Source organism: Artemia franciscana, chromosome 19 (assembly GCF_032884065.1).
Source record: "Artemia franciscana chromosome 19, ASM3288406v1, whole genome shotgun sequence".
Taxonomy (NCBI): Eukaryota; Metazoa; Arthropoda; class Branchiopoda; order Anostraca; family Artemiidae; genus Artemia; species Artemia franciscana.
Window position 1 is genome coordinate 22346524 of NC_088881.1, and position 27691 is coordinate 22374214.

Here is a 27691-nt window from a genome sequence, read left to right on the forward strand (position 1 = left end):
TCATTCTTCTGGCCAAAAACAAATATAGCAGGTAAGTAGCAATTAGGATAAGTAGCAATTTTTTGCGTGTATTTGGTATAATACATAAGTGCCAAAAAATGCAAATAACAGGAAGTTAATGTTGGACAAAATAATAAAGCCTAAGACTAGTTTATGAAAAAGAGAATATTTAGGCCTATTTGTATAGACTTGACTGTAAGCTGTAATTTAAGGTAAAACCAGATGTTTTCCAAGATTGTGTTTCAGCAATACCAACAAGTCTAGTCCTGACCTAACTAGGGTATTGACCAATCCTAGCCATGTAAACCTAGCCTATATAATGGTCAAATGAGGAACCTACTTTCTATGTTTAGAAAAGATATTTTTTAATTGTGATATTTGGATTAGGTTAAGCAGTCTCTGTAGGCTAAACTAGGGGGTTCTTATTTTAAACTTATTCCTAAAGTTTCATATTTACAACACAAAAATTGTAAAATTTCATCAAAAGTCAGTGCTTTTTGGAGAGGGGAAAAGTGAAGATAGACATGGTAAACTTCAAGTTTGCCTATTTTATTCTATGAGAGGGATTAGCTTAGGAAAATGAAACTGTCAGGCATAGTTCTACAGACCAAAGAATATCATGGGAAAGGGTAAAATTATAGCAGTTAATATAACTGGCTTACAAATAAAATGAACATATCACTTGATGCCTTTTTTATGCTCTTTATGAATATAATAATTGCTTCTACCTTAAATTCAAACATAAGCACTTTTTAACCTAACCTGACTAAACCTTATTATAAATAATTTTAGCATTGAGAAAATATAGCATTATTTTTTTCAAAAACAACAGAAAAGATGATGCTGAGAAAATGTAGTATCATTTTGTGGAAAACAAGCAATAGCCTAAGTCATACTTTAATTAAAATTTGTCATTTTTAGAGCTAAAAAATGCTTAAATTTTGAATTTATGATAGGAGCAATTATTATATTCATAAAGAGTATAAAAAAGGCATCAAGTGGTATATTTACTTTATAGAAAAGCCCGTTATATGAACTGCTATAATTTTACCCTGTTTTATGAAAGTGAAACCTTGCAAAACAGATCTTTTGCTCAAATGAAGTGCAAGAAAACTGTTTTCAGCTTCACAACTTTGCTTAATTCCAATATACGAGGTTTCAAAGATCTGTAAATACATCTTCTAAATTTAGAAAAAAATTAATATGGCTCAAAATTAAAGCCAAATGACAGGAATTGCATTTTCAGAACTAAAGGCAGAAAAATAAAATTGATTGCTGTAAATTGAGGTTAAATGCTATGTAAACCTATCAAGTAGGTCAATTTCTAAGATTTAAAAATTGGACAAGGATTAACACAGAAGCTTGGCAATACCTTCCCAGAGTAGCCTACGTTTAAGGCCCTGAATTAATTACTGAAAGTCTCATTTTTCCTAATCTAACCCTTTTGCAAGATAGCAAAGAAGTAGCTAAACTAGAATTCCACCATAGAAGTTTCAGTAAAATTCTAGTTAATTGACTTCTTGCTATCTTGGAAAGGGTTTAGGTTATGAAAATGAAACTTTCATGGATGGGTCTACAGGCTAAAGTATGTCCTGAGAAGGTATGTTAAAGTACCCACCACCCCTCCTTCTCCCTCTAGTGGGCCCAGAAATTTGCCTACATGACAGGTCTATACCTTTTGAAATTTTGACAATACAACATTGTACCTTAATTTTCAGTTACTAGTTGCAGTAAAATTCTAGTTAATTGACTTCTTGCTATCTTGGAAAGGGTTTAGGTTAGGAAAATGAAACTTTCAGGGATGGGTCTACAGGCTAAAGCATGTCCGGGAAGGTATTTTGAAGTACATACCTCCACTCCTTCTCACTCTAGAGGGCCCTTACCTTTGATGACCTTTAAAAATATGTATGTTATAAAAGTGAAACCTTGAAAAATAGATCTTCTGCTTAATTGAAGTACAACAAAATTGCTTTCAGTTTTATAACTTTGCTCAGTTCCATTTTATAATGTTTTAAAGATAAGCAAACACATTTCTTAAATTTTGAAAAAAACATTGACATGGCTCAAAATTCTACTCAAACAACAGTAATTGCATTTTCAGAACTAAAGGCAGCAAAAAAGCAACTAGTAACTGAATATTAAGGTAAAATGTTGCTTTTTCAAAATTTCAATAGGTATAGGTTGTTTTCCCTATTTGACCATCTGGGTGGAGTGGGGGGCCGGTTAAGTTGGAAAAAATAGAAAAAATGGAGTATTTTTAATTTACTTAATTAAATTAATTTTCATTAAGAGTGATCTTAATGAAATTTAATGTTTGGAAGGATATCGTGTTCCAGAGCTGTTATTTTAAATCCCGACCGGATCTGGTGACATTGGGGGGGATTCGGGAGGGGGAAAACCTAAAATCTTGGAAAACACCTAGGGTGGAGGGACCGGGATGAAACTTGGTAGGAAAAATAAGCACAAGTCCTAGATACATGATTGACATAATCGTAATGGATCCACTCTCTTTGGGGTAGTTTGGGGGAGGGTTATTTCTGAAAAATTAGAAAAAAAGCTATTTTTAACTCACGAAGGGGTGATAGGATCTCAATGAAATTTGATATTTAGAACGATATCGTGTCTCAATGCTCTTTTTTTAATCCCGACAGGATCTGGTGACATTGGGGGGAGTTTGGGGTGGGGAACCTAAAATCATGGAAAGCGTTTAGAGTGGAGGGATTGGGATGAAACTTGGTGGCAAAAATAAGCAGATGTCTTAGATACGTGATTGACATAATTGGAACGGATCCGCTCTATTTGGGGGATTTGGGGGAGGGGGTTAATTCTGAAAAATTAGAAAAAATGACGTATTTTTAATTACGAAGGAGTGATCGGGTCTTCATGAAACTTCTTAAATAGAAGGACCTCGTAACTCAGGCCTCTTATTTTAAATCTCAACCGGATCCAGCGTCATTGGGGGGGGGGGGGGGTTGGTTGGTTGAAATCTTAGAAAATATTTAAAGTGGAGAGATCAGGATGAAACTGGATGGGAAGAATAAAAACAAGTCTAAGATACGTGACTGATATAACCGGACTGAATTTTCTCTCTTTGGTGGAGTTAGGGGAGGGGGTAATTCAGAAAAATGAGGTATTTGTAACTTACGAACGGGTGATCAGATCTTAATGAAATTTGATATTTAGAAGGATCTTGTGCTTTAAAGCTCTTATTCTAAATTGCGACTAGATCCTTAGACATTTGGGGGAGTTGGAGGGGGAAACCGGAATTCTTGGAAAACGTGAAAATTGGGGTATTTTTATCTTACGAATAGGTGATCGGATCCTAATGAAACTTTATATATAGCAGGATCTTATGTCTCAGATGCTCCATTTTTGACTCGAAGTGGATCCAGGGACATAGGGGGTTGGAGGAGGGGAACAAAATCTTGGAAAACGCTTAGAGTGGAGAGATCGGGATGAAACTTGATGGGAAGAATAAGCACAAGTTCTAGATACGTGATTGATATAATTGGAACGGATCCGTTCTCTTTAGAGGAGCTGGGGGGTGTTAATTTAGAAAAATTGAGGTATTTTTAACTTAAGAATGGATGACCGGATCTTAATAAAATTTGATATTTAGAAAGAATTCATGTCTCAGAGCTCTTATTTTAAATCCCGACCAGATCTGTTGATATTGGGGGGATTTGGGGGGGGGGAATCGGAAATCTTGGAAAACGCTTAGAGTGGAGGAATCAGGATGAAGCTTGGTGGATAGAATAAGCAAATGTTGTAGATATATGATTGACGTAACCCTACTTGATTCGTTCTCTTTGGGGGAGTTGGGGGGAGGGGTTTAGTGCTTTGGTGAGTTTGGTGCTTCTGGACGTGCTAGGACAATGAAAATTGGTAGGCATGTCAGGGAGCTGAACAAATTGACTTGATAAAGTCTTTTTCCAAGATTCGACCATCCGGGGGGCTAAAGGGAGAGGAAGAATTAGAAAAAAAGGGTTATTTATGACTTACAAGTGGGTGATCGGATCTTAATGAATTTTGATGTTTAGAAGGATATCGTGACTCAGAGCTCTTATTTTAAATCCCGACTGGCATTAACCCTCTTATTTTCCTTTTAAATCAATCTATTGATTCTTAGAATTCTGTCAGAGCTCATACCATATGAGCTCTTGGCTCTTAGCTCTTCTGGCCTCGTCACAAGTGCCATATGAGTTCTTAGCTCATATGGCTAAGAGCTCATAAAAGAGGTCTCGTCATAGCAAAATGTCATTTTTTGCCCAAACAGGGGCAAAATGCTAGGGAATGTAAATTTTGAGAATATCACTTGATTTATAATTGCATAAAACCATGCATTGGAGGTTTTTAGCCCTTAGTACTAAAAATTATGGAAAATCACTTCTTCTTTTTTACATAGCAGTTATGTGCCTTTTTTTCCGCCAAAACCATCAGGCTACCACAAGATCATAGATAATTTTTCATTTGAAAGCTGTTGCTCACATCTATGTATCTCTTGTATTTTTTTCTTTTTTTAACTCTTTCATAAAGGGTTTTTTTGCAGCAGACGTGGGCACTCTTTACTGTAATTTCTGGAGCACTTGCAGCAGGACCAGAAGCTTTTACGCTTCACATGATTTTTAAAGTTAAGATGTTGTGTGCAAATTTCTTTAACCGTAAACTCCTTGGACTCCCGAAGTGAGTTAATCTGGATTGGGAAGGGTGAGAAGCATGTCAAGGATACCATTATAATTTCCATGATCGAGAACCCTTTGTCGGAGGGATACAATTCCTCTTTTTGTATGCTCTTCCCTCCGACCTCCATAGTAAGTAAACTAAAAAAACGTCTTTTTTAAAGAAAAAGCTCATTAATGAGACTGATATCATTTATTTATTTTCTGTTGCGTGCAAATGAAGATTTTGTTAGTTTCATGTGGAATATTTTTGTTATTTGTCTTTCATCGACTCAAACTTTTAAATTATTACTACTTTCAGACAAATCTTCTTTTCTAGAAGTATATTACCGTAACTGTCATCATTTAAAGTGAAGTAAGAATAAGGAAGGGGTAAAAAACCCACTAATTCTTAAAATGAAATAATAACGATATGGCTAAAATAAATAAATAAAAAATATTCAAGTCGAAATTTTTTTTCCAGATCGCCATAAGATATCCGAAATGCTTAGAGATGGCCTCACATTACCACAAGGAAAGAGAGCTGTAATTTGGGCCAAGATATTGAATCTCCCAAAGTTGAAATCTGCATACATTGAGATGTCCTCTAGTAGAGGTATTTGTCAAACTGGTATTGAGAGGTACGTTAGTTTTTCTTACTTTTTCTGAAGTTATCTCCGACATGACCATTTATTTTTAGCCTTTAAATGGGCAACAGTTTTAAAAGAAGGGACACTGTACAAGGGGATTTTGAAGGACATTGGATTTTTTAAGTTTCTTAGAAGATGGAGTTTTGAACCCCGCATTTCCATTGAAATTGACATGAAGTTATAGAGTTATTAGAAAAAAAATGGTAAAACAATTTTGAGTTGTATATTCTTCCGGTGAACATATTAGTTTTAACACTTGTGGGGAATAATCTGAAAAAGGAATAGAATTTTGTAAAAGTTACCTTTCTGTTTTCTTCGGCGTTTGTTTTGATTTTGCCAAATATAATATCGATTTAAAAATTAATAGAAAGTTTGTGGGCATTCGATTATTATTCTTGAAATGTTTAAACGATTCTACTCCGCTATATTTTGTTGGAATGTTTAATTCGTTCGAGTCTTCCACTTTTGTTTCATTATATTTGCATCAATTGATTTTGATCTATTCATCATTATTTGATTTATTACTTGTTACTAATTTATCATATTTATTTATATTCACAAAAAATGTAGATTCATCAGATATTTATCAACATTTAAAAAGACAATTCAAAATAAAATTTCTTTCACTCTTTGGATTTTAGACCATTTCTAGCATTCCAAAAAAGCAAAATCCAAGGTGTAAACATTCTTGCCAGTTTTATAAAAATTTAACTTTTTTAATTTAATTTAACTTTAGCCTTAATATAATCTTTAAATCTTTATTCATATCACATCTTCGCCTGTAAAGACTACATTATCGAGAAGTTCATAGATTACTTTCATGGTTTTAACTACCGAAATTCACTGACCCTCTATGTTGAAAATAGCTTAATGAAATGTAGCAACAACGTGAGAATGGATAAATAAATACTTTGATTTTGAAAAAGCATTAAAAAGAAACATTTTAAAAATGTTTTAACATATTCTTTAATTCTTCAAAAACAGTTTCCCAATGATATATATATATAGTTTTGAAAGTCCTTTCGACATTGAACAAGAATGCCACCGTGTTTTACTGTAAAACAACGTTTTTCTGATAGAGGCATTTTATAATATTAAAACTTAAAACGGACAAAGATTTTTGCTTCGTAGTCTACGCAGCGTACGGCTGTAAAACTATCTCAAATAAGCTGACTCGTATTATTTAGTCTAATTCTGTAAAACAATGAAAACGCAAAACTGATGCAAAAACTGTATGTTCTGTTAGGAACAGAAAAGTCCTTTAGCACCATGCAGAAAATAAAAGATTAATTTACAAGGCTCTCAAATCATATTCCACCATCACTAGCCATGATACCGATAAGATCTAGCATATACTTTAAATTCCCTAAAAACTCAAGCAAGCTCAGTTTTCAGTAAAGTACTTATTTTTCTGTATTTTACAAACAAATATAGGGAAATATCACAAGTCAGTTTATTTGAGCTTGTTGTGCAGATATTTGTTGCCTAAACTGAGAAGCGGTAATTTTTGTTCTTTTTAAGTTTCAACTTGGCTCTTTTCTTCCATTAGAATTTTTTTTTTTTTTTTTTTGAAAAAACAACGATACTTTTTATTGATAACAGGAAAAATGAGGCTCCGTCCGAAGACATAAAAAAGATACATTTTTTGCAATGACAGAAAAAACAGTGGCACTTTGTCCGGTGATAGAAAAAGCAAAAACATTTTTTGCAGTGATACTTCTTGCATTAACCGGAAAGTTCATGAAACAAAAAAATGATGGTGAAATAGTTTTGTCGCGAATCGTCTGAATACCTATGGCTATAATACTACGAGTACCAGTGATCTAAGTTAAACCTCCTCCTCAGATAAATGTGACTTCGTCGTGGCCTAGCGGAATGTTGTATATATTGCTTATTTTCAGCCAACAGCTCAACCACAGCTCTGATAGGATATACTACACCCTTGTTATGAGGTTTAAGTAATGCAATCGTTAAGGTTTTTGTTCCCTATCTTTGTGCTGTACCGCAAGATGAAGATGGGGATATCATTCGATAGCAAAGATTGTGTTTTTGATTATTTTTATTTTATATCTTTTTATTCTCTCTTTTTGTCTTTTCTTTTTTTGTGAAAGGTATTAAAATATTTTCGAAAAATAGTGTCTCGTTAGTAGTCTCGCATGTTTTATTGTGTATAGGAGAAAAGAAAAATTACACACCATTGCATTTACCATTTCCTGGTGTAGATGATCATGAAGTCAAGCTTGTAATCTTATACAATTTTTCTTATAAACACAGTATGAGTTTTTTTAAGAAAACAGAAAAAAAACTTGTATTTTAGATGGCACTAAATGAATCATTTTTTGTTTGTAGCCAGGTGACGAAATGGGGTTTTATTGTCCAATTAGCTTCTTTCAAGATATTACTATCTAATATTGAACGTGTATCGTACAAGCTGGGCAGATTTGATTAAGGAAAGTTGAAAGAATAATAAGCAACAAGAATTCTCAAAGATTAATAGAAAGCAAAATTCGTCTTGAGCGTGGTGGTACCTAAGGGCATATATTTGTCGGTTTTTCAGGGTAAAAGAAAACCTGCGACATGATCTTGGTATGTGCCTACCTTTTGTTGAGTGTTTGATTACGTCTTTGTTTGCTTCTCTTGAAGAAAGAGAGCTGCTCATATATGAAATTGTAAGGACGATCGTTGGTAAGTCCTTTTTTCTTTGTTCATTGAATTTAGCTTGTTTGCATTTTAGTTTTTACACTACAGATTATGTTAAGTGTCTTAAAAATTAATATTTGATAAAAGATTTTAAGGTAAGCATTTATTAGCCGTGGGAGAAAAGAAAATTGTAGGAATTCAGGGGCATACATCCCCCTCGAGGGGTGCTGAGTTTTTTTATTATTATTATTTTATATCTCAAATGACGACCTGCATCACTTTCACACAATTAGGATCTGCACGGAAATTAAAGTGATTTTTTATACATTTTTGTGGGGAGGGGTGCTGCAATCAGGAGCTCAGAGATTCCAAACCTTGTAGTTAATTGGAGTTGAAATTGAAGGAAATCAACTATGTGAGGCTAAAACTTTGTGAGGCGACAAGTAGCTGATATGATTAATAAGAAAAAAAAAATTCAATCTGAAATTAGACGAGGCCAAAAACCAGTTCATTGGCCTTCAAGGGGCTAAAAAAAACTTGTTTTCAACATGTTTATTGAAAACGCTACAGTTAAAAGCTTCAGCGTTCAAACTTGCAGTGTCATAGCACTGCGTAGCGTTCTAGCCGCAATGACCCATAAGTCATAAAATGACAATGTCATATATTAAGAACATATATTGAAAGGAGAAGAATATGTATTCAATTTTATTTCTGCAAGGCTGCCACAAGGTTCCTAAAATCAAATGAGGGTCCCTATTGGTCTCTCAAATTGACAAAGGTCCCTAAGTCCCCTTCTCTTGCTTTGGTTTTAAGCTACGTATCCTGAAGGTTACCGATACCTATGAGTTTATGGTTTTCAGTATTTTTGTTTCGATTGAGATTCTTGGAACCTGTTTTGGCTTGTCTAAGAAAGACAAGGCTTGTTGTTACATAGGATACAACGCTACTCTCTGGACAGAGCAGATATATTATTCCCAAAAAGGAATGACCCCCGTGGCCTCTGAAGCCAATAGGCTAGGAGGTGGCAAGGTTTGGTTGGCTCTGCTAATTACCTAGAAAACTCTTTTCTGGGTGTCCCTTTTTCGCAAACAGAGGAAAAAAAAAATAAGAGAATGGCTTGAATCAAAAATACAAAGGAGGTGGTGTTAAAACTAGGTTTCCTGCGCGTTTTTAGCTTACGTACATTTCTTGAACTATTAGATTACTCCATAGTGCCCTTTTGATTTGAATATATCTCTGGTAATAGCTTATATATTTTTCTACTAACTTTTTTTTAATTTTTTTTTTAAAGTTTCGAATTTGAAGTTTCAGTTTGAATTTGAATGTAAAAGTGCAAATTCTGGGAGGCTTGGTTGGAAGAGGAAGATGCAACGGGGCACTAAATGAAAGAGTGGTGTAGAGCCATTCCGAAAGATCTGTTTTCTTTCTACTATTCTATCTGTAATACAACGCTTGTCTGCCATAAGGGCTCCTACGCTTTACTGCAGAATGGCAGAACTATTGACTATAAGAAGAATGTTACCATAAAGCTTATGCCGAATCAGCTTCATCTCTCGACAGCATCTTCCATGGAGAGAGGCGAACCGGCGAAACTCCCCATGCACCTAGGCTCTTACGTAGTGTGGGATGAAACAACAGTCGACGAAATTACATAGGCTCTGAAAACGATTGAGTCTGACTAGTCTGGAAAACCCGTAGATGACAAAACAGGTGTATATGGAAAAATGTTATGAGATACAGTGGTCAAAAACTTTTCCCTCGGGCAAACTAAGTTTGCTTGGTTTTAAACGAAGCCCTTGGACCCTATTGCCAGAAGATGACCCTTGATGAAGTTGGTAAAAAGCAGTTGTTGAAAGCGTTAACTTTTCTGCATCCTGGTGAAGTTCCAAGGCCAGTTTCTGTTCACAGTTGATTATATGTTGCCAGGAAGTTACCCGTCGTGACGCAAAAAGATATTTTAGTTGACCAGTTTAAGCTAATCCAGTTATCTGGATTTTTGTCGAAGTAAGGAAAGATCAACGACAGGTGGAAGAACGTTATCCAGGGAGGAAAATATCCAAACTTGGCTGAAGTTGTAAAGAATGTGTTGACCATTTCTCATGGATCTGCCAGCATTTAGTTGGGTCTCTCCTTTTCCAGGCGAGTTACGCATTTTGAATGTAAAACTGTTTGCGATAGATAGGTGGGACAGATTTGGAGGACATGTGCGAAATGTTGCTGTCACTGAACACTTGATAAAACTGGCGAAGTCCGCTGTAGTTGTACCTACAGCAGGAAAAAGCCTTGAAAGAAAAAACTGAGAAAGAGCGACAGGATTGGAGACTAGAGGACGGCTGAGTGAGCAGCAGCTTGATAAAATATCTGTGAAAGGACAGACAATAGAATCTCTCAAAGAAAAAAAAATCGTTTTGTTTCAAGGAACACGACGAAGACGAGTTACTAAAAGAAGCTCACAAACTGGCTCAAAAAAGACACTGAAAAGAAGGACATGGTCAATGTACAGTTAGTGCAGGCTATGGTAGATGGGACTCAAAGAACCAGCAGCAGTTAGAGTCGAAGAAACAATTACTGATCACATCTCTGTTCCAGTCCAAAGTATTGCAAAAAATGGAAACAAATAGGTTGTGTGTTCTAGTTACAGTACTCTTGTCTCTTTCATTATATTTTTGTATCTGACTTTTTGTATTCGAAAGTAAAGCGTTCAGAAAAAAAAACGAAAAAGCTCTTTCCATAACATGATTATTTTCAGGTGGTCGGTTTCTTCATTATCACTTGGTCTCTGATCATGGAGAAATGTCAGCAAAATATTATTCCCATTTTTTTTTTTCTTAATCAAGTGTCATTCGCTGTTGTGTCGCTTCTTTTTCTTTCAAAAGTTTTCTGAAAACTGAGTTTCGGGGTCTATTTTGCTTCCAGAATGGTCCCTTTTTCGACAAAAAAGAGGTCCCTAAGTCCCTATTTTTTACCACTTGAGTCTGTGGCAGCCCTGTGTCTGTCGTTTACCCTGAAATTATACAACCCTACAAATAGGCTTTATGCTCACACAACCATTAATGAATATATTGAAAGACCGTTTTTACGGATATGTGTATCCACACAATTTGTATTCTGATTATTTGAGTGACACTACTGGACCATTTTTTGTGGGTATGGACTGTTCATCGTGTGTCCAAAGATGTTAAGACACATCTTGACTAAAAAACAAAACAAGGCCTAAAAGCTCAAATGGCACTTGCCAGCAGGATTCACTTGGACCAAGGATACGTAAGTGAAGGGTTTCTTGACTTGTGATTCAGCAAGAAAGCTTGTCATTTTCAAGCAATCATATCTCTGTTATTGATTGCCCTAATCTTTGTCAAGAAGCAGTAGTAGCTTTAGTACTCTAAAAAATGTCTTATCACTGCTCAGAGCAACGTAGCAGAAATTTTGGTTTGATTAATTTAGTTTTAATATTTGAGCCATTTTTAATTTGTGTCACCTTGAGTAAGTTTGTTTTTCAGATAATTGGTGTAAAGAGTGGGTACTTATGTTCCCCAATATACCATTCCCTTCTCTAGCTTTTTGTTCAGCCTTAATGAAGCATCATATACCAGAGGTTTTTCAGCACATGGCACATATCAAGGCTGAAGAGTCCCCTTGGTTTCTGCTTTCCACCTTTTTTTCAAAGGTACATTTTTCTCAATGTTTCTAATAATATGCATACAATTTTCTTTCCTCTTGCTTTCCATAACTTTAACTATACTTAGGGTTGAGGCTAAAGGGGGTATTTATTTGTTTACTGAATTTATTTGTTATACTAAATTCTCTATTAAAAATACTCTTGTTATCCCCTTGCTTTAATTCTTTTCGGTGGATTTAATTCGAAATAATTAAGGGGGAGGGAGTCAAAATATACTTTTTAATGTTTAGGGGGATGAAGTTGTTTTTTTTTTCGATGAAAAGTACCAAAAAAGGCAATTTTGGATGAAAATACCCCAAATTTTTTTTTCAAAATCTGGTGAGGCAAAAAATGAAGGTGGAGCATAGGCCTCTCCCCCCCCCCCCTTATTGAAGCTAGTGGAAAATAATTTATTTTCCTTGATATTGTTGTCCTTATTTTTTCCTTATTGTTGAATACTACAGCACCATTTGTTCAAGAAAACGATAATTTTACCGTTCTAATTCTAATTGGTCGCACATGAAATTAATTAATGAAATTTAGTTGGTTACTATGGAAATTAAATGGACTTCGTTCCAATATTTTTAGTTTATAAGCATTATTTTAGCAGCCAATAAAATCAATGGTTCTACTATCTCGGAGTTTTCTGGGATTTCCCGAAATTTTTGTGGTTTCCCTTAAAGAAATATTTGGTCTTCCTGCAAACCAAAGTGCAAGTAATAAAACATTGTCATGGAATTTCAGCAATGCCTATTGGGCTGATCGCGGAAGTTATGCCGGTTGGCGCAAATGCGACAAATTTCACCGTAAATATTTGACAACAATGGTTTACCCGTGTTTGTCTGCTGTTAAATTTCTTATTTTTTAATTACATTAAAAACGGTTCAAAAAGCAGCAGTTGGACTAGTGCTAACATGTAATAGCATGTACTAAGTGGTTCGATAGGGTCAATGGCTGCTATTAATCAATGATGGAAGAAAATTGGAATAAAGATTTTTCTTGGTTTATTCCTGATTGTTGGGATTTATTCTTTGCTTTTCGCCTTCTTCTGCCTAGGGAGAACCACAGTGAATAGAGGTATTACGATTGGTTGACCATATTAAACTACATTATTGAACCTGAATAACTTCTATGTTTCTTTGTTAGTAGCTTGATATTTGATAATTTTGAGGAAATCTTCCTATTGTGATTTGGAACAAACGCAATGACCGTCACGATTTGACGAAACAGCCACACTGAAATCTTTATAGAAAGCTGCACAAAGGTTTTACAATACTTTTTTGTTCTGTTTGCTATATGTGTGGAAAATATTATTTGATATTGATAAGGTCTGTTTTTGTATAACTATTTAGTAGAAGACCTCCTTTGCAAGAGTTTGATGTTGGAATAGACGTTTAACTGAAGTTTGTGTCCTTAACTTCGTGAAACTTTCTAATGAAGCAGTTATTTCGAAATTTTGAAGCTAAACTGGAGGTTTGGAGAACAGCGAAGTCCTCATAAAAAAGAACTAAAATAGCTTTGATGCGATGTTACTAAGTTAATTGTGGGATGCACGAATTCCTTGGTGAAATTGATCGGCAACACCTATCCATCGGAGGTAATTTCCATATGTAGTTGCCACTCCATTCATTTTTGTTTTTCAAATGCTAGTGAAAATCTGACGAAAACTTTAGAGGACTATTGCTTGGGGAAAAATCGGCAGGGAGGTGTATTTTGCATTTCTGATTTCTGATTCGACGGCTCATCTTTAACACCAGACTTTAATGCCATCTATAACTGCATCTCCGATTTTAATTCTAAATCCTGTCTTGTTTACAAAAGTCCGAAAATATCCACCAGAAGCAATATGCGGAAATGAAAGGAAAGTTGCTGCAATACAAAAATTTTCCAAGAAAGAAATCCTCATTCTCTCTGTGTGCAGATATATCCCCTTACGACGCGTTGCCTTTGTCTAGGGATTTGGCTAGCCTAGTCAGAAACTGTCTGAATGGTCAGGTCTGCATTGCTTCCTCTAACTAAGAAGTGCTTTTGATGCCCCTGGCTATGAATATCTCAATTTTTCAATACTTTTTATTATTATTCTTCACCGAAATTCCGTTTCGTCCCACCGGAAATCTAGCCCTTTTCTCCAACTTTTTTGCCTTTTAATCCCAACTAATTTTCAGCCTTTTGCCCAACTAATGTGTTTTAGTGACTGTTTGGGTGCAGAAATGCAGTTCTCTTTCTTGTAGATAGATTTTTTAGGGTTTGGAGGCTATCATTGTTCATAATAGTGCCATTATAATGAGAAACCTGAAGACCTGATGTTGAGCTCTCTAGTGCTTGCTGTGGTTAGTATTATAAACAAATAACTTGTTTTTATACCTCCATCATCAAATTGTTCTCGTTTTGTAGTACTTATTTTACTTCGTCGGCAGTGAGAGTACTTCTTTTATTGAAACTGGTAAATGAAGAAGATTTGCTGGTGGTCGAGCCAGTGCTTGGAATAGAGTGGGGGTATAGATCCAAGGCTGGTCTTAAAAGGCAAACGATGTAACCAGGAACCATCTTATTAAACTAATGCTTAAGAAATTATTCTATGAATGGTGAATTTTCTATGTAAATTTGAATTCTGAAGAGGTAGTTTTAAGGGGTCATTAGAAAATAAAAATATTGCAAATGGACTAGGTCTGCACAAAAACAAGGAAAGGACCAACGAGACCATCTTTGTGAGAAAACTTCACCCTTGTAGAGTCTCCCATGCAGGGATGTGCTAAAGTGAAAGCAAATCGATGTATATTTTTTAGTTGATTTACGTTCGTGTTTGATTTTTTTTCATTTTATCTATATTTTTTGAATTCCGTTGTTTTTTGTTTTCTTGCCTTCTGTAGAGTTTTTCGACTTTGATATTTGAATTATTCTTTTGCAGTTTTTGTTTAAGTGACAGTGCTTAAGTGTTAATAGTTCTATAGTATTTGACAGAGCCAGATGACCAATCAGTACATGCTACGAGTTGTTTTTATGCTAGGTGGAATTTAGCTAAAAATAAAATACCAATGAAGGAAAATACATGACTATTTTTATTTTAATTTTATTTAATTGTCAGTAGTGGTCTGAGAATTTCTCACATCAATAAAAAACATTTTAAAAAAAAATTTTGTAATTGTTGAAAAATCCGGTAACCATTTCTACCGAACTCACAAAAGTATCCCCGGACAACGGTTTTTCATCTTCAACATAGAATCATCAATCCGTGTAAGGTTTGCATTTTTTTTTTTTTTTTTTTTTTTTTTTTTTTTTTTTTTTTTTTTTTTTTTTTTTTTTTTTTTTTTTTTTTTTTTTGCATTACGATTTATATAAATAGAAATCACATTCAACAATCTCCCTTATTTACAACAATCTCCCTTATTTAGGTATTCTTCTAATCAAAATACGCATTTGTATGTTTCTAACCTAAAATATATCCATATAGATAGATGGTGTTTCACAATTTCTAAACAGTTTTTTGCTGTCGTCTGGCATTTTATGATCAAAACGGAAGGAAAATCATACAATAAAACTGTAAAAAATACTGATTTTCAATAAATTACTTGAAGAATAGTGATTTTTTTTGCAATTTTTTTTTAGTCTTCTATAAAACACCGAATGATACCGAGGCTTGAAAGGATTGGAATCGGACATTCTATCTATTCTAAAATAAAATATTTTCTTTATCCTTCTATATTATACAGGTTTTTACAGTTTTTATCTTTCTGTTTGGGAATTTTCAAAAATTTTGAATACGGTGATTTGTTTTAATATCAATGATTTAAGGATACTCTTTTAAATACGGACCTCTAGGCTTTTTGGGTCTCGTAAAAATGCTCAAAAATAAAATCTTTTTTAAATTTGAAACAGTTTCAGTATCATCTCCAATTTTCTTACACAAGTTTTGTTTGATTATTTTATCTTTAGAACCTGTTAAAAAGAAAAGAATATTTCGTTACTGTGCACGAAATAGTCAATTTTCTTTCAATTTTCAGTATTCAACGTAAAACTAGAGTTTGGACGGACACATTAAATTTCAAAGAAAAATTTCTGACATTTACAATTTGGAGGAAATGTAAATTGGTAAGAATAAGCTAATATTTTATGCTATTACAGCATTATATTTTATATTAGTTTGCTGTTACACATTAAGTATATCTAACCAGTGGTGGCACGCAATAATATATAACAAAGGAAGCTTCCCTTCCACGAAAAAGTTAAGGATATCTGGCTGTTAATCGACCTTTCCACGACGTGGTATTGCAGCAAACCTATAAATTTAGTTGACTTTTTGTCTTTTAGGTTACTGAGCCATCCAAATGGCTTGATATTATGGATGTTGTTATAGCGAACCATCCGTCTTTTATTCTTCTACTTCCTGTTGCCTACTTTCGAATCCATCAGAAGAAAATTCTGCAAATGACAGATCGTCTCTCATTACAGGTATGTAAATATGCGTGTTGTAAGTTTGTTGTAAATTAATTCAAAACTCAAATCGATCAAATCTTTCAGTTAAAAAAAAATAGTTTTTTTATGTAATTTCTGAACGTTTTTGAATTAATGCATGTTTGATTTTTGCTCTCCACACATAAATTATTAAAATGAAATTTGCATATTAATTCCTTTTTTGGCTAAATGGCTTTCTCTTAGTTTTGATCAGACGATTTTGAGAAATAAGGGATGGGGAAGGAGGCCTAGTTGCCATGCAATTTTTCGGTTACATAAAAAGGCAACTATAAATTTTAAAAATCGATCAAATCTTTCAGTTAAAAAAAAATAGTTTTTTTTATGTAATTTCTGAACGTTTTTGAATTAATGCATGTTTGATTTTGGCTCTCCACACATAAATTATTAAAATGAAATTTGCGTATTAATTCCTTTTTTGGCTAAATGGCTTTCTCTTAGTTTTGATCAGACGATTTTGAGAAATAAGGGATGGGGAAGCAGGCCTAGTTGCCATGCAATTTTTCGGTTACATAAAAAGGCAACTATAAATTTTAACTAGCTAGCGAGCTAGCTAGTCTAGCTCTAACTCATATCGATCAAAGGATCTAGAGCAAAATCGGGGGGTGGGGGGAATGTGACAAGGACACCAGTAATTGACCAAATTAACCAGTTTATTTTTAAAAAGTACAAAAAACGGAATAGGGGCACCAGGAAAATCTTGGGGGTATCTGCCCCTGAAATCGATAACCTCCTCTTTAAAAATGTGGCTTAGATTTTAGTGCCAGAGCCTTAATTGACTTGTGACCTTATGTTTTCCCAAGAAAATTCCCTAAAATTAAAGATAATCACCCCAAACTGGCAAAGGACATATCAATGGGCTATTTCTTATTTTTATTATTACAATGGGAGGACTGGAAAAAATGAGCCGAGGCTCAGGCTTCAAAGGCTTATTGCCTCCTCGCCCCCAAAAAAAATCAATAATAGAGCACCAATAGACATTGGGATATGGTCGCCCCCTCGAGCATGTTATTTTAAGATTGTCCTTGCGCATCTCCTTTTTTTCCCTTTCTCGAAGAGTCTTATTTGGTAGTGTCAAGGTGTTCATTGTTTTTCTCATCCTAAAATTCCACCCGGCAGCTTCATACCGGATGGGTTAGGCAACGCTTATCCCCCGAAAAGGGGAAAAGAGTCATCCACCACTCGCAAGCCTTCAGCTACAAATGGCACTTGATCTTCAGAATCGGTACTATAGCAAAAGAGCTTATTCTTCTTATCTTTTATTTCTCTTGAAGAATATTTTCTTGTGACATGGCCGGTGTTTTATGCATCCAGGGGATTGACCCCACCCCGGTCAAGATTTTGACAGTGAATACTGGCTTAAATCCATCTAGTCTCGGTAGCGAATTCCGAAAAATACCCCCTAGTTCACTGGAAGTCAGTTTTGCTAACTTCGCACTAAAATAGATTTTGACGTATTTTCTGTACTGAAATACATAAACAAACAAAAAACTTTCGGGTTTTTTGGTTGTTGTTTTTTTTTTTTTTTTTACGGGGTGATAGGCTAGTTCTACCCCAACTAAGCAATAGATCTTTTGTCAAATTTATTTTCTTTATTTGTAAGTACAGAGAGTGTTGAAATATTGACTGTTTTTCTTCATTAGCAAAACTATTATGTTCATGAAACTATACTGTTCCATAAAGTGTGATTAAATAAAAACGAATAGGTTTTTTCAACCGATAAGAAGGGGCAATTTAAAACTGAAGCTATTCAGCATATAATGGAGACTGTCCCTTCTTCAACTCCTTGTTCATTAAGCTAAAGTTTTTTAGTGCTTTAAAAATTTTCCTTTTTTAATTCAATGACCTTTTTGTTTCAGGAAATTTTCTTAAAGAATTTGGACAAAATGTCAAACTTTAGATTAAAGAGTAGTGAGTTGAGGAAGGGAAAGCCCCCCTGATAAAAGGCATAATTTTTGTGAGGGTTATTTTGACAGCTGGTTTGTAAGTTTTAATTTTGTTTTTCCTTGGTTATTCTTTATTACCCTTATTCCATGACTATCTACCTTAGTTCTGTCCTTGACCATCTATCAACAAGTGAAATGACCTTTCAGAATTGTATAAAAATGATGTCATGTAACATTTGATAGATAGTCTATCATCCGTCCATCCTATGGGCTGAACTAAGGTAGATAGTCATGAAATAAGGGTAATTCAAATAGTCTATGAAGGTTTTCAGTTCGAGAACGGGGAATACCCATTTATGAAAAAGGCATATTTTACCCAGCCGTTATAAATTCAAAACATGGTATCTACGCAGCACGGGTTATTCTTGAATATGGGCTCTTAGAAATCTGAAGATTTTGGCCAAAAATCCACTCTAGGGGCCTTTGAAATCTTGAACAGCTTTTGATTTAAGACAGCCAAATGAAGCTTCCGGGAATGAAATCATGCCCTAAAATATCCACTTGGAAGCCATTTTAAAGCTCCTATCTCTACTCCTTCTGTAGCCTATTCTAAGGCTGAAGAAAATGCATGAAGACGTGTCTACGCCTGTTATAATCTTGGGAAACTATTAAGTTTTGGAGATAATGGATAGTAAATACATAATAATACATAATAGTTAAATATATAAGATATTAAGTGCACTGTTTCCATTTTCCAGGAAATCTTGCCGTTAAAATCTTGCCGAGTTTTGCTTCATTTTGCATGTAAAATTAGTTACTTTTTTATCACCAAAATTTCTCATGATTTTATTTCTCAATACATCAACTTTTTTCGATGTAGAAAAGTGGTTGATGTTCATGAATGAAGCTTTTGGGAATGGATCTTTGGCCTAAAATAGGCCAAGGAGTGTATTTAGAGTGCGTTTTCTACCCTTTCCCTACTTGTAAGGTTTCAAATGTGCTGTATTAGGTTTGGATTATAGTCTGCTTATATCCGTGTATAGATCTAGGCAAGGTGTCCAGATTTGGGCAGGATTCTAATCCAAACTTAGACTTTCATTCAAAGTCAGGATCCATTTTTGCGGAATATTTTAAACCTTACTTGTAGGCAAGGAGTGTGGTATGAGGTTCAATATATTTTGTAATTTCTAGATAACTTACAACAAGATTTTTCTGAGTTCATAGAAATCTGTGCCCTGGAAGAGGAAAGGGTTTGGATAAGACCTTGAAAAGCATTTTATGCCTTAGATCAGTAACCGATATCTCCGTTCACCTATTCCAACGAATTTCCTAGATAGTGGAAAGCCATTGTCTGGGAATTATAAAAGAATCAGTCCAGAAGGCCTTACAAAACCAGTTGGTATGTTATCTGACGTTTAATTAATGCTAACATCCCACAGTTCAGTGCATCGGGTCTGAGGGCCATCAGTTTAAGATGCAAGGTAGACGCTTCTTCAAGGACGCCGGAAGGTCTGGCCTTCTCCAACCGGGTCATCAGTAAGGGGAATAGTCTGCCTTCGATATAGCCCAGAAGTGGATTCATTCAAGAAAGAATTTTATGGACACAGTTTTCATAGGCTTGATATGTCTTTTAGTTTCTCGTTTCGTATAAAGGTAGTAAAAGGCCTGTTTTTTTTATTTAATTTATTTTTTTATTACTATTAATGAAGACAAAAGATGCCAAAGTTAGTACCAAACTACCGTGCTATTTTTAGTGATTTTCAAGTAAAATAATAGTTTTAATACCTTATATGAGCCTAGCACTTTTTAATGCGTATTCATACTTTCAGAAATTCCTTGAATCTCCTTCTACGTTTACTGACCCAGGTCGTCTTGCCCGTATTGCATATGAATGTTACGAAGGAACCCCAAGTCATATCCATCCTTTGCAGTGTGTTAGAGACTTTGAACCCTTACAACCAGCCTGGAATGGCTCATACCCCTCAGTTCCTCAATCAGCTTTTGCCGCTATTTCTAAGTTGCGTAAAGAAGACACAACTCTAAATAAGAATGATGAAATAGATTTTAGTTCCAATTTCGAACCTTCAGGTAAAAATTTGTTGTCAAGAATTTCTAGAAAGGAGCATATAGAAGAGGCTTCGGGAAGTATTTGGTCAATTCGAGTTCTCTCTCTTACTTTGTAAAGTAGAAAGTGCCCAAAAATCAAAATTTTGAAAGTGAAAGAGGCAAAGAGATAAAAGGATAAAGAGAAGTTGAAATATAAAGAGAAAGTGAAAGCCAAATATAGATAAAGGATTTTGTAATTATTCTTACTGTTAAAACATTTTTATCAACTATTATTCTGGAAAGTAGAGGATGCTAAAGTTATCCCTCCTTCCCCTCTATTCTGACCAACCGTTAGATTATATAGAAAATTAGAAGATTATATATTTTGAGTCAGCTAAGCCTAAGGAAATATTTTTGCTGTATTCTTTTTTTCAGGTTAAGAATGTTAAGCTTAATGAAAAATTTGATTATTACCAGTGGTAACCTTAGTTTAGTTGTTCTGAAAAGTTATACAATCCACATTATCAAGTTAAATTGTTTTTAGGTTAAGGAAGGTCTTTAGATTAGAAAAGACAGCCACTTCTTTAACACATTAATGTGGAGCTAGGACCTCCTCAATGCGCATCAAAAACGATTTTAGTAGTATTTTCCACAAGGTCATAAATCAGGGCTTCTAGCTAGCTACTCTATTGAACCAAGTCAACCTAACCGTCTCCTTGGAGGATTTTAACTCAGTCATTCACGAGTAACAATATTAAAATGTGAAGGAGCCCCATCATGCGTGTTTCCAGGTCTTAAAGTCTTCTCCTAGTTATAAACAACTGGCCAGATTTTATCTCCCAGAATCAAGAAGATTTTTTTGGCATTCAAGGTATTGCGGAAGATCAAAGATGTGACCGAAGAGGAATCAAATAGAGATGGAACGGCACGCGAAATTATATTAAATCATGGAATCAAATGGAAAGCACAAAAAACCGGTCACTGAAGGCTCGTTTTGCCATGTATTAATGGTCTAGTTTTCGCTGTTTCATAGGTTAAAGGGAAACAATATGATTTAATTCTATATGTTTTGCCTGGCTTTAATTTTAGGAGTATTCTGTCAACGTATTAAATGATCGCAAGTTTCGTTTTTGAAATTTTATTTTTGTTCTTGCTGATGTTTTTGTTGCTGAAAGAGTATTTGAGCCCTTGGTGTGCAAAAAAGGAAAAAATAATTATCATATGACATAGGCAAGTAATGGTAGTCGAATAAGCAGTGGCGGATCCAGGGGGCGCCGACCCTTCTCCCTGACGTAGTGGTGGATTTTTGGTTGGGACTGCTTGCTCTAAGTTTGGTTGGGACGAAAATAATTTTTTTTTGTAATTTGTTTTTAATAGTTGAGTTTTTAATAAGTTTTTGATTATTGGGATTGTTTCTTTTTGAAAAACAACTTTGAAACAAGGTTTTAGTTACTTTGTGCGGTCCATGTTAGATTTTACTAATGACGTATACTGCCAAAAAGTATTTAATTAAATTTAAGTTTATCAACGGAATCTGTCCGTATAATCACTAAAGCCAACTGGGAGGAGAAAACCTTTATTTCGTAATAAGGAGGGGAAATTTAAAATCCTAACTTCTTTAGGCTGTCGAAATGATATTTCAGGATTTTGCTGTCACAACCGGTCTGAAAAGCAACATATTTACTTTTTTCACTGTCAAAAACTTGTTTTCGAGTCTTGCTATGGCACTGAGGCGAAGAAATTGATATCGTTACTTTTTTGGGCTGTCTGTTTTGGTTTTTAGGGTTTGCTTTTTTTTTGCGAAGCGGGGTGGTTTTTACAACACTGTTGTTTTTCAAGGGATTTGCGTAATAGAAAGTAAATAGAAAGTATATAAGAAGTGAAAAAATTATTAATTTAAGTTTTGGATTTTGGTGAGCAAATGATGGCCACTTTACTGCCTATTTTCATATGATTAAAGCTCCGCATTATATGACATATTAACTCCTCTGTTTATCCTAAAACATTAAAATAAAGGCTAAACTCTTTAGAACTTTAATAAAAGTTCGTATAAGCATATACTTAAAACTAAGTATAAGAGTCGAAATACTCCTTCAAATGTCGGAGTAATCATTTAAGAAGAATTTCCGAAAAATTGTTTATAAAAGAAGGCAAATAATTATGTGTTTATTTTTTGTTTATCTAGCTGGTATAAATGGGTCTCTGAATTCTCTGTTTGAATCAATGGAATGGCATCGGTTTTTTTCAAAGATTTACTAATAAAATGTTGATAAAAAGTGGAAATTCGAACAAATTGAGTTAACTACGGAAACGAAATGCAACTACAATATTAATTCAGAATTTCTCACCTTTTCAATACCAACCAGTCACAAAATGTAGGTATGTTTTATCTAGGGGTTGCATATATTTGTCAACCATATTGTCTAAACTGCTGTATTTACCGCTTCATCAAGCACGGATCTTTTATGAGGTTAGAGAGCGGCCATATTAGTAATGATTACAAAAGAAAAGAGGAAACCCACTGGTAAAACTGCCTATTTCTGCTATAGAGGTTTATCATAAAGGAATTAGTTTGACGTTGTAGCTTTCTTGGTTTTATTTCTGCATTCAGTAAACAGAATAATATTTGGCCATTTGTTGTGTTTTTACGGGGCAAAGTAATTGTTTATCTATGGACATATGAAATGACTCAGCAAATTATCGACCATTTTCAATTTTATCAGTATTTAGTAAAATAGTAAAATCGAAAAGGCTCTGCTTTCTCGTCTCCTTACTTTTCTAAAATCTGAAAAATTTCTTCATGATTTTCAATTTGGTTTCCGAATGAAGCACTCCACCGAACATGCCTGTATGACCCTTTTCAATTTTATACATTCTGCATTAGATTTGGGATTAATTCCGGCTGCTAAATTCCTGGATATTCGTAAGGCATTCGATTCCTTAACCCATGAAATTCTTTTATCGAAGATGTCTCATTTTGGCATCAGGGGTAATATATTTTCTTGGTTTCAATCTTATTTGAATGATAGGTTAATTTCTGTCGATCCACTTTTCCGTTCACCCTCACAAGTGAATTTCGGCGTCCCTCAGGGATCAGCTTTAGGGCCTGTGCTATTTTGATTTATGTAAATGATCTGTTTTATGCAGTGAAAAAGTAGATACTTATTAATTGCTGTAGACTCTGTCATCCTAAGCCTTCCCTTGCCCATAGTACCTGATGGCAGCACACTTGGCACCTCAGGAAATTGTGAATCTGAGCTTCGATTAAATTTGAAAATTTGTTTTGAGAGTGTGATTTTATGGCTTGATGCTAATTATCTTACCCTAAATTTTTCCAAGTCCAGTATTTTTTATATTTTCGCATGTTTCGCAGATTCGTCCCCGGTTATCAGAAATTTATCAGCCAAATGGGATAATTCATAGATCTAAAGATCAATATGTTTGTTTTTTGGTTATTCCTGCTAAATTGTAATTCCAGACTAGCTATTATATTACCTTTTTATTCGCAATTAGCAGGAGGCCTTAAACAGTTTTCTATGATGTTCCAGTGCCTTGAAGCTGCGGAGAAGGAAGGAACGGAGAAAAGATGCTTGGAGTGATTTTCCTTGTTGTTCAAGCCAAGAGACTGTAACTTTCCTGTGGAAGGTTTTCAGTCAAGGTGATTCCAATGGCTCACTTTTTGTTTCGATTCGGCGCCATTTTAAGAGGTTTTAGGTATTTTTTGGTTACTATGGGCCATGCTCGTCGTTTATTAAGTTGTAGCTACCGTTGCAACCAAGGTAAAAACTCTTTGGGTTTGACATTCCTATCTGAAATTACTTCACACCGTACTTTTGTCATAAGTTAATTTAAACAGGATCATATCTGTCTAGTAGCAACATTTGTTAAGGACTTGCGAACCCAGTAGTTTGAAGTACTACTTCACCCCCCATCTCAATATAATTTATGAGAACTGAGAAAGTCAGTTGATCTGATAATGAAACTACATGCTATATTTCCTCTTTTTTACATTTTTCCTCAAGTATGGATTCATAAATGTACTACAAGATTTTAGAATACTGAGTATTTTTTCAATTATCCTGTATGTTCTATATTAGTTTGATTTCTAATTTATCACCATCAAAAATATGTTTATTATATACTTATAGGTGGGGCTCCACATTGGGAGAGTGTCGACTCTGTGCTAGATGCAGGATTTTCAATTCGGAAAGATGTCACTGAGACTTTGCGAAAGCTGTCATATTAGCTTAGGTTGCTTAAATATCACTCTAATGTTCTTTTGTAAATAAATGCGTTCCTCTTTTAAAACGAATGAAATTATGTATAGTATGATATGAGAGGAAAAACAAGTTCATCTCAAGGTATTGTATCGCAGCAAGTCTGTACGACACGGCCCATGTGGCATGCGCTGCAATGACCTACTAGCGGAATTTAGCAGAGGCACAATTTTTGTGACAACTATAAAACTTCAAGTAAATACTTTTTAACGATCAGTAGGATATTTTGATTGCTTAGCTAGATTTGAATTCCATTTTTCAGACTGCAAATAAAAGAAAGTTGTAAGTGCTTTATTTATGTTATAATTCGAATGTTGATACTTGTTGGCAAATATTTTGTATTTAACAAAATCTTTCTGAAAAAAATATTTTTTTTGCTTTCTTTTTTCGCGCATTTCTTTCAAGGTAGCTCTTGTATCAAATGGTTTGTTTGCACAGAGACCTTGAGGGGGGAGAGCTGTTATTACTTTCTGTGCAAATAAGCTGATAATCTCGCTGAAAATCAAAATATTTTTAATAAAATAACTGAAGTTCAAATTAATCTTAAAGAAGATAGTAGCCTGTTCAAGGAAAATAACGTCCTCAATCTTTTTTCTTTTTTTCGTCCCAGCCGACCGGCATCACGCTGGATTTGGGGCAGGTGTTTTGAGTCCTGGTGTCGCTTATAAGTAAGTAAGTAATTTATTGATGCCCACTCATACAACAGGAAATAGTGGGTTAAAAAAAAGAAAAGAAAATAATATGACTTTTAATACAACGCAACTTTAAATATCACACGCACACAAAATGTGTACATGTAAGAAACTTGCCAGTTTACACAGGGACTTAGACCTTGCCGACTCTTCCACCTCAGGTATCATTTCCAGAGGATCATGTATATTAGAACGGTTTAGCAATGTGGAATTTCTTTCGTGGATCGGCATACGTAGTAAGAATTTTATTTACTTGCAATAAGCTGAACGAAGCTTCAATTTTTCTGTAGCTATAAACCACTCCCATAGAGGTGCGATATGCAACAGGTGTGGCAGAGCGACAGCTGAATACAGTCGAGATAGTACTTTTCCGTTAAACGTATACTAACAGAAGCTAATTTGGTATAGTCGAGTCTAATTGTCTTAGATGTATTCTCTACTAAAAGAGTTCTAGTGCTTGTTACGCTACATTAGCGTTCACTCTTAGGCCTAAACAATCATATCCACGAGTTAGCTGGTCTAGATTGCACTGGAGAGTAGAAAGGTTGATATTTATCATAAGTACATCGTCAGCGTAACACAATAGATTAAGATGGCAAAAATCAATTATAAGGTCACCATTAATACCTTTAGTTATAGATGTAGTCAATATACTGAACAGCAGGGGGCTAAGTATTGAATCTTGTTTCGGACCTCTTATAATTTTCACTGGTCGTGACAGAGTATCTCCATTTAACTTAATTCTAATGAAAGAATTATGATACCAATATTCAAGACTTGCTACAACGTAAACTTTAACTCCGCCCTCCAACAACTTTGAAGAACCTTTTAAGAACCCTTTGAGCAAAAGCACAACCCAAAGTCCGACGGAAACCAAACTGATGGTAATCTAGCGAGCGCTTGGATACTATTTCTGAAAGTATGAGACGTTCGAACACTTTACTCAGCGTGGTAGAAACTGTTATTAGGCGGTAACCAGAGCACTCGTTTGCATTTTTTTTTTCAGTATATTAGTAACTACACCAATATGAAAAGACTGTGGCACTGTTGCAGAATCAATACACATCTGATATAGCAAGGTAAGATAAATGTAGAGTAAGTAAAACCCATGTTAGAGGTGTTCTGTAGATATGCCATCGAAACCAGGGGCTTTCCGGCGATTTAACTGACGTATATCACACTTTATATCTGCAGGAGCAATTACGAATGTTCTTTTTTTTGGAAGGGGCTGTAATTTATATTTCAAAGTAATTTCACTGTCACTTTTCAGCTTTAAATTCTTAGAGCTAAAGACGCCACAGTAATGCTTAATCCACTCTTCCTCACTAATGCTTGAGATAGGTCGACTTTACGGATGCGATTTTTTAAAACACTTCCACATGTAGTTTGGATTACTGATCGCTTCTTTAGATACTCGGTCAGCATTTTCCATCTTTGCTCTGTCAGCCTACATACTGTTTTCTTTCTTGGTTCTTCGAAAAAGACTAAACTGGGTCCCACTTCTTGGCTTATTTGACTCGAGCCATATGCGATACCACAACTTGGCTCGCCATTTAGCAATTTTCAGTTTGGGGCATGTATCCCATCCCAGTTTCCGAGTGCCTTTCCTAATTTTGCACTTTCGTACAGAAGCGGTCTCTGCAACTTTCAGTGCATGAATTGTCTCCTAGCAATAAACATCCAAGGCTATTGTGTCTTTAGTTCCATGTAGCAACAAATGATACGGTACTTTAATTTTATTTAGAATACTATCAGATGTAGCAGCGTATAACTCTCTGTTTATTTTCGACCACTCCGACTTAATATAGAATTTTCCGCTTTTCTGATTCATCTAGAACTGATCCCGATAGTCTTACGTTGGTTAAAACGTGATCGATATTACTAGTCAAGCTTGGATTATGAATAAAAGTAAACTGCTGACTTTTCATATATGGGGAGACATCGTCAAGTAAGCTGGCAAGAAGTATGTCATTTGGTTTACCGGGATTGTTTAAGTTGCACTGAAAATCGCCAAAAATTATGTAGCGCCTATTGCCAAGTTTATGGGTGAGCCTATACACGCTTCTGAAATTTTTTTCTCTGATTGGTCACTTTTAAGGTTTGTCTGTAGACATTAATTAATAAGAATCCAAATGGTCATGGGAATTCTTCTACTAGATAATTATCACAAGATTCATGAAAGTTGCAATCGAGTTGATCATCAACTAGTATCGCTGTACCACCAGAAGGCCTGCCACTACTATATCGACGCTTAGCTTCGTGAAGAAAAATAGTTTGTGAGAAATTTGCTGCAGCAAGCCGAAACTGTCACTTGTGAGGAGGTGCTTTTGGAGATACATGACGTTAAATTTCGGACGCATATTATGAGTTGGCAAGGTCTAAGTCCCTTCGTAAACTGGCATGTTTCTTACATGTACACATTTTGTATGCGTGTGATTTTTAAAGTTGCGTTGTATTAGAAGTCATATTATTTTCTTTTCTTTTTACTCCACTTTTTCATGTTGTATGAGTGGGCATCAATAAATTACTTACTGGTACACTGGTACAGTTTGAAACAACAGTCTCTGCAAAATTAATGGTCATTATAGATTGTTTATACAGTAATACTCATGGTTATAGTGTACCACAATATTTTTCTATAAGAGCATTCATTCTCAAAGATTCTGAGAAAAATATCGAACTTTTGCGTAAAAAGTGGGAGATTGGGGGGATCT

General features: G+C 34.8%; 1 protein-coding gene across 1 annotated transcript; it reads left to right on the forward strand.

The window, feature by feature from the left end:
* LOC136039427 (TBC1 domain family member 31-like) lies at window positions 1–24325 on the forward strand. The gene is made up of 7 exons (XM_065723162.1): window positions 1–31; window positions 5143–5299; window positions 7866–7993; window positions 11449–11615; window positions 15915–16055; window positions 19792–20050; window positions 24157–24325. Exons 2-7 carry the CDS (start codon window positions 5163–5165, stop codon window positions 24252–24254), a joined length of 930 nt encoding a protein of 309 aa, XP_065579234.1. The 5' UTR covers window positions 1–31; window positions 5143–5162; the 3' UTR covers window positions 24255–24325.
* Window positions 24326–27691: the final 3366 nt, after the last annotated feature.

Excerpts from the sequence above, each read along its gene's own strand:
- LOC136039427 (XM_065723162.1), top strand. The coding sequence starts at position 5,163 with ATGCTTAGAGATGGCCTCACATTACCACAAGGAAAGAGAGCTGTAATT. Across the intron at positions 16,056-19,791 it reads CAGATCGTCTCTCATTACAG|AAATTCCTTGAATCTCCTTC; the intron begins GTATGTAAATAT and ends TCATACTTTCAG. Across the intron at positions 20,051-24,156 it reads TTCCAATTTCGAACCTTCAG|GTGGGGCTCCACATTGGGAG; the intron begins GTAAAAATTTGT and ends ATATACTTATAG.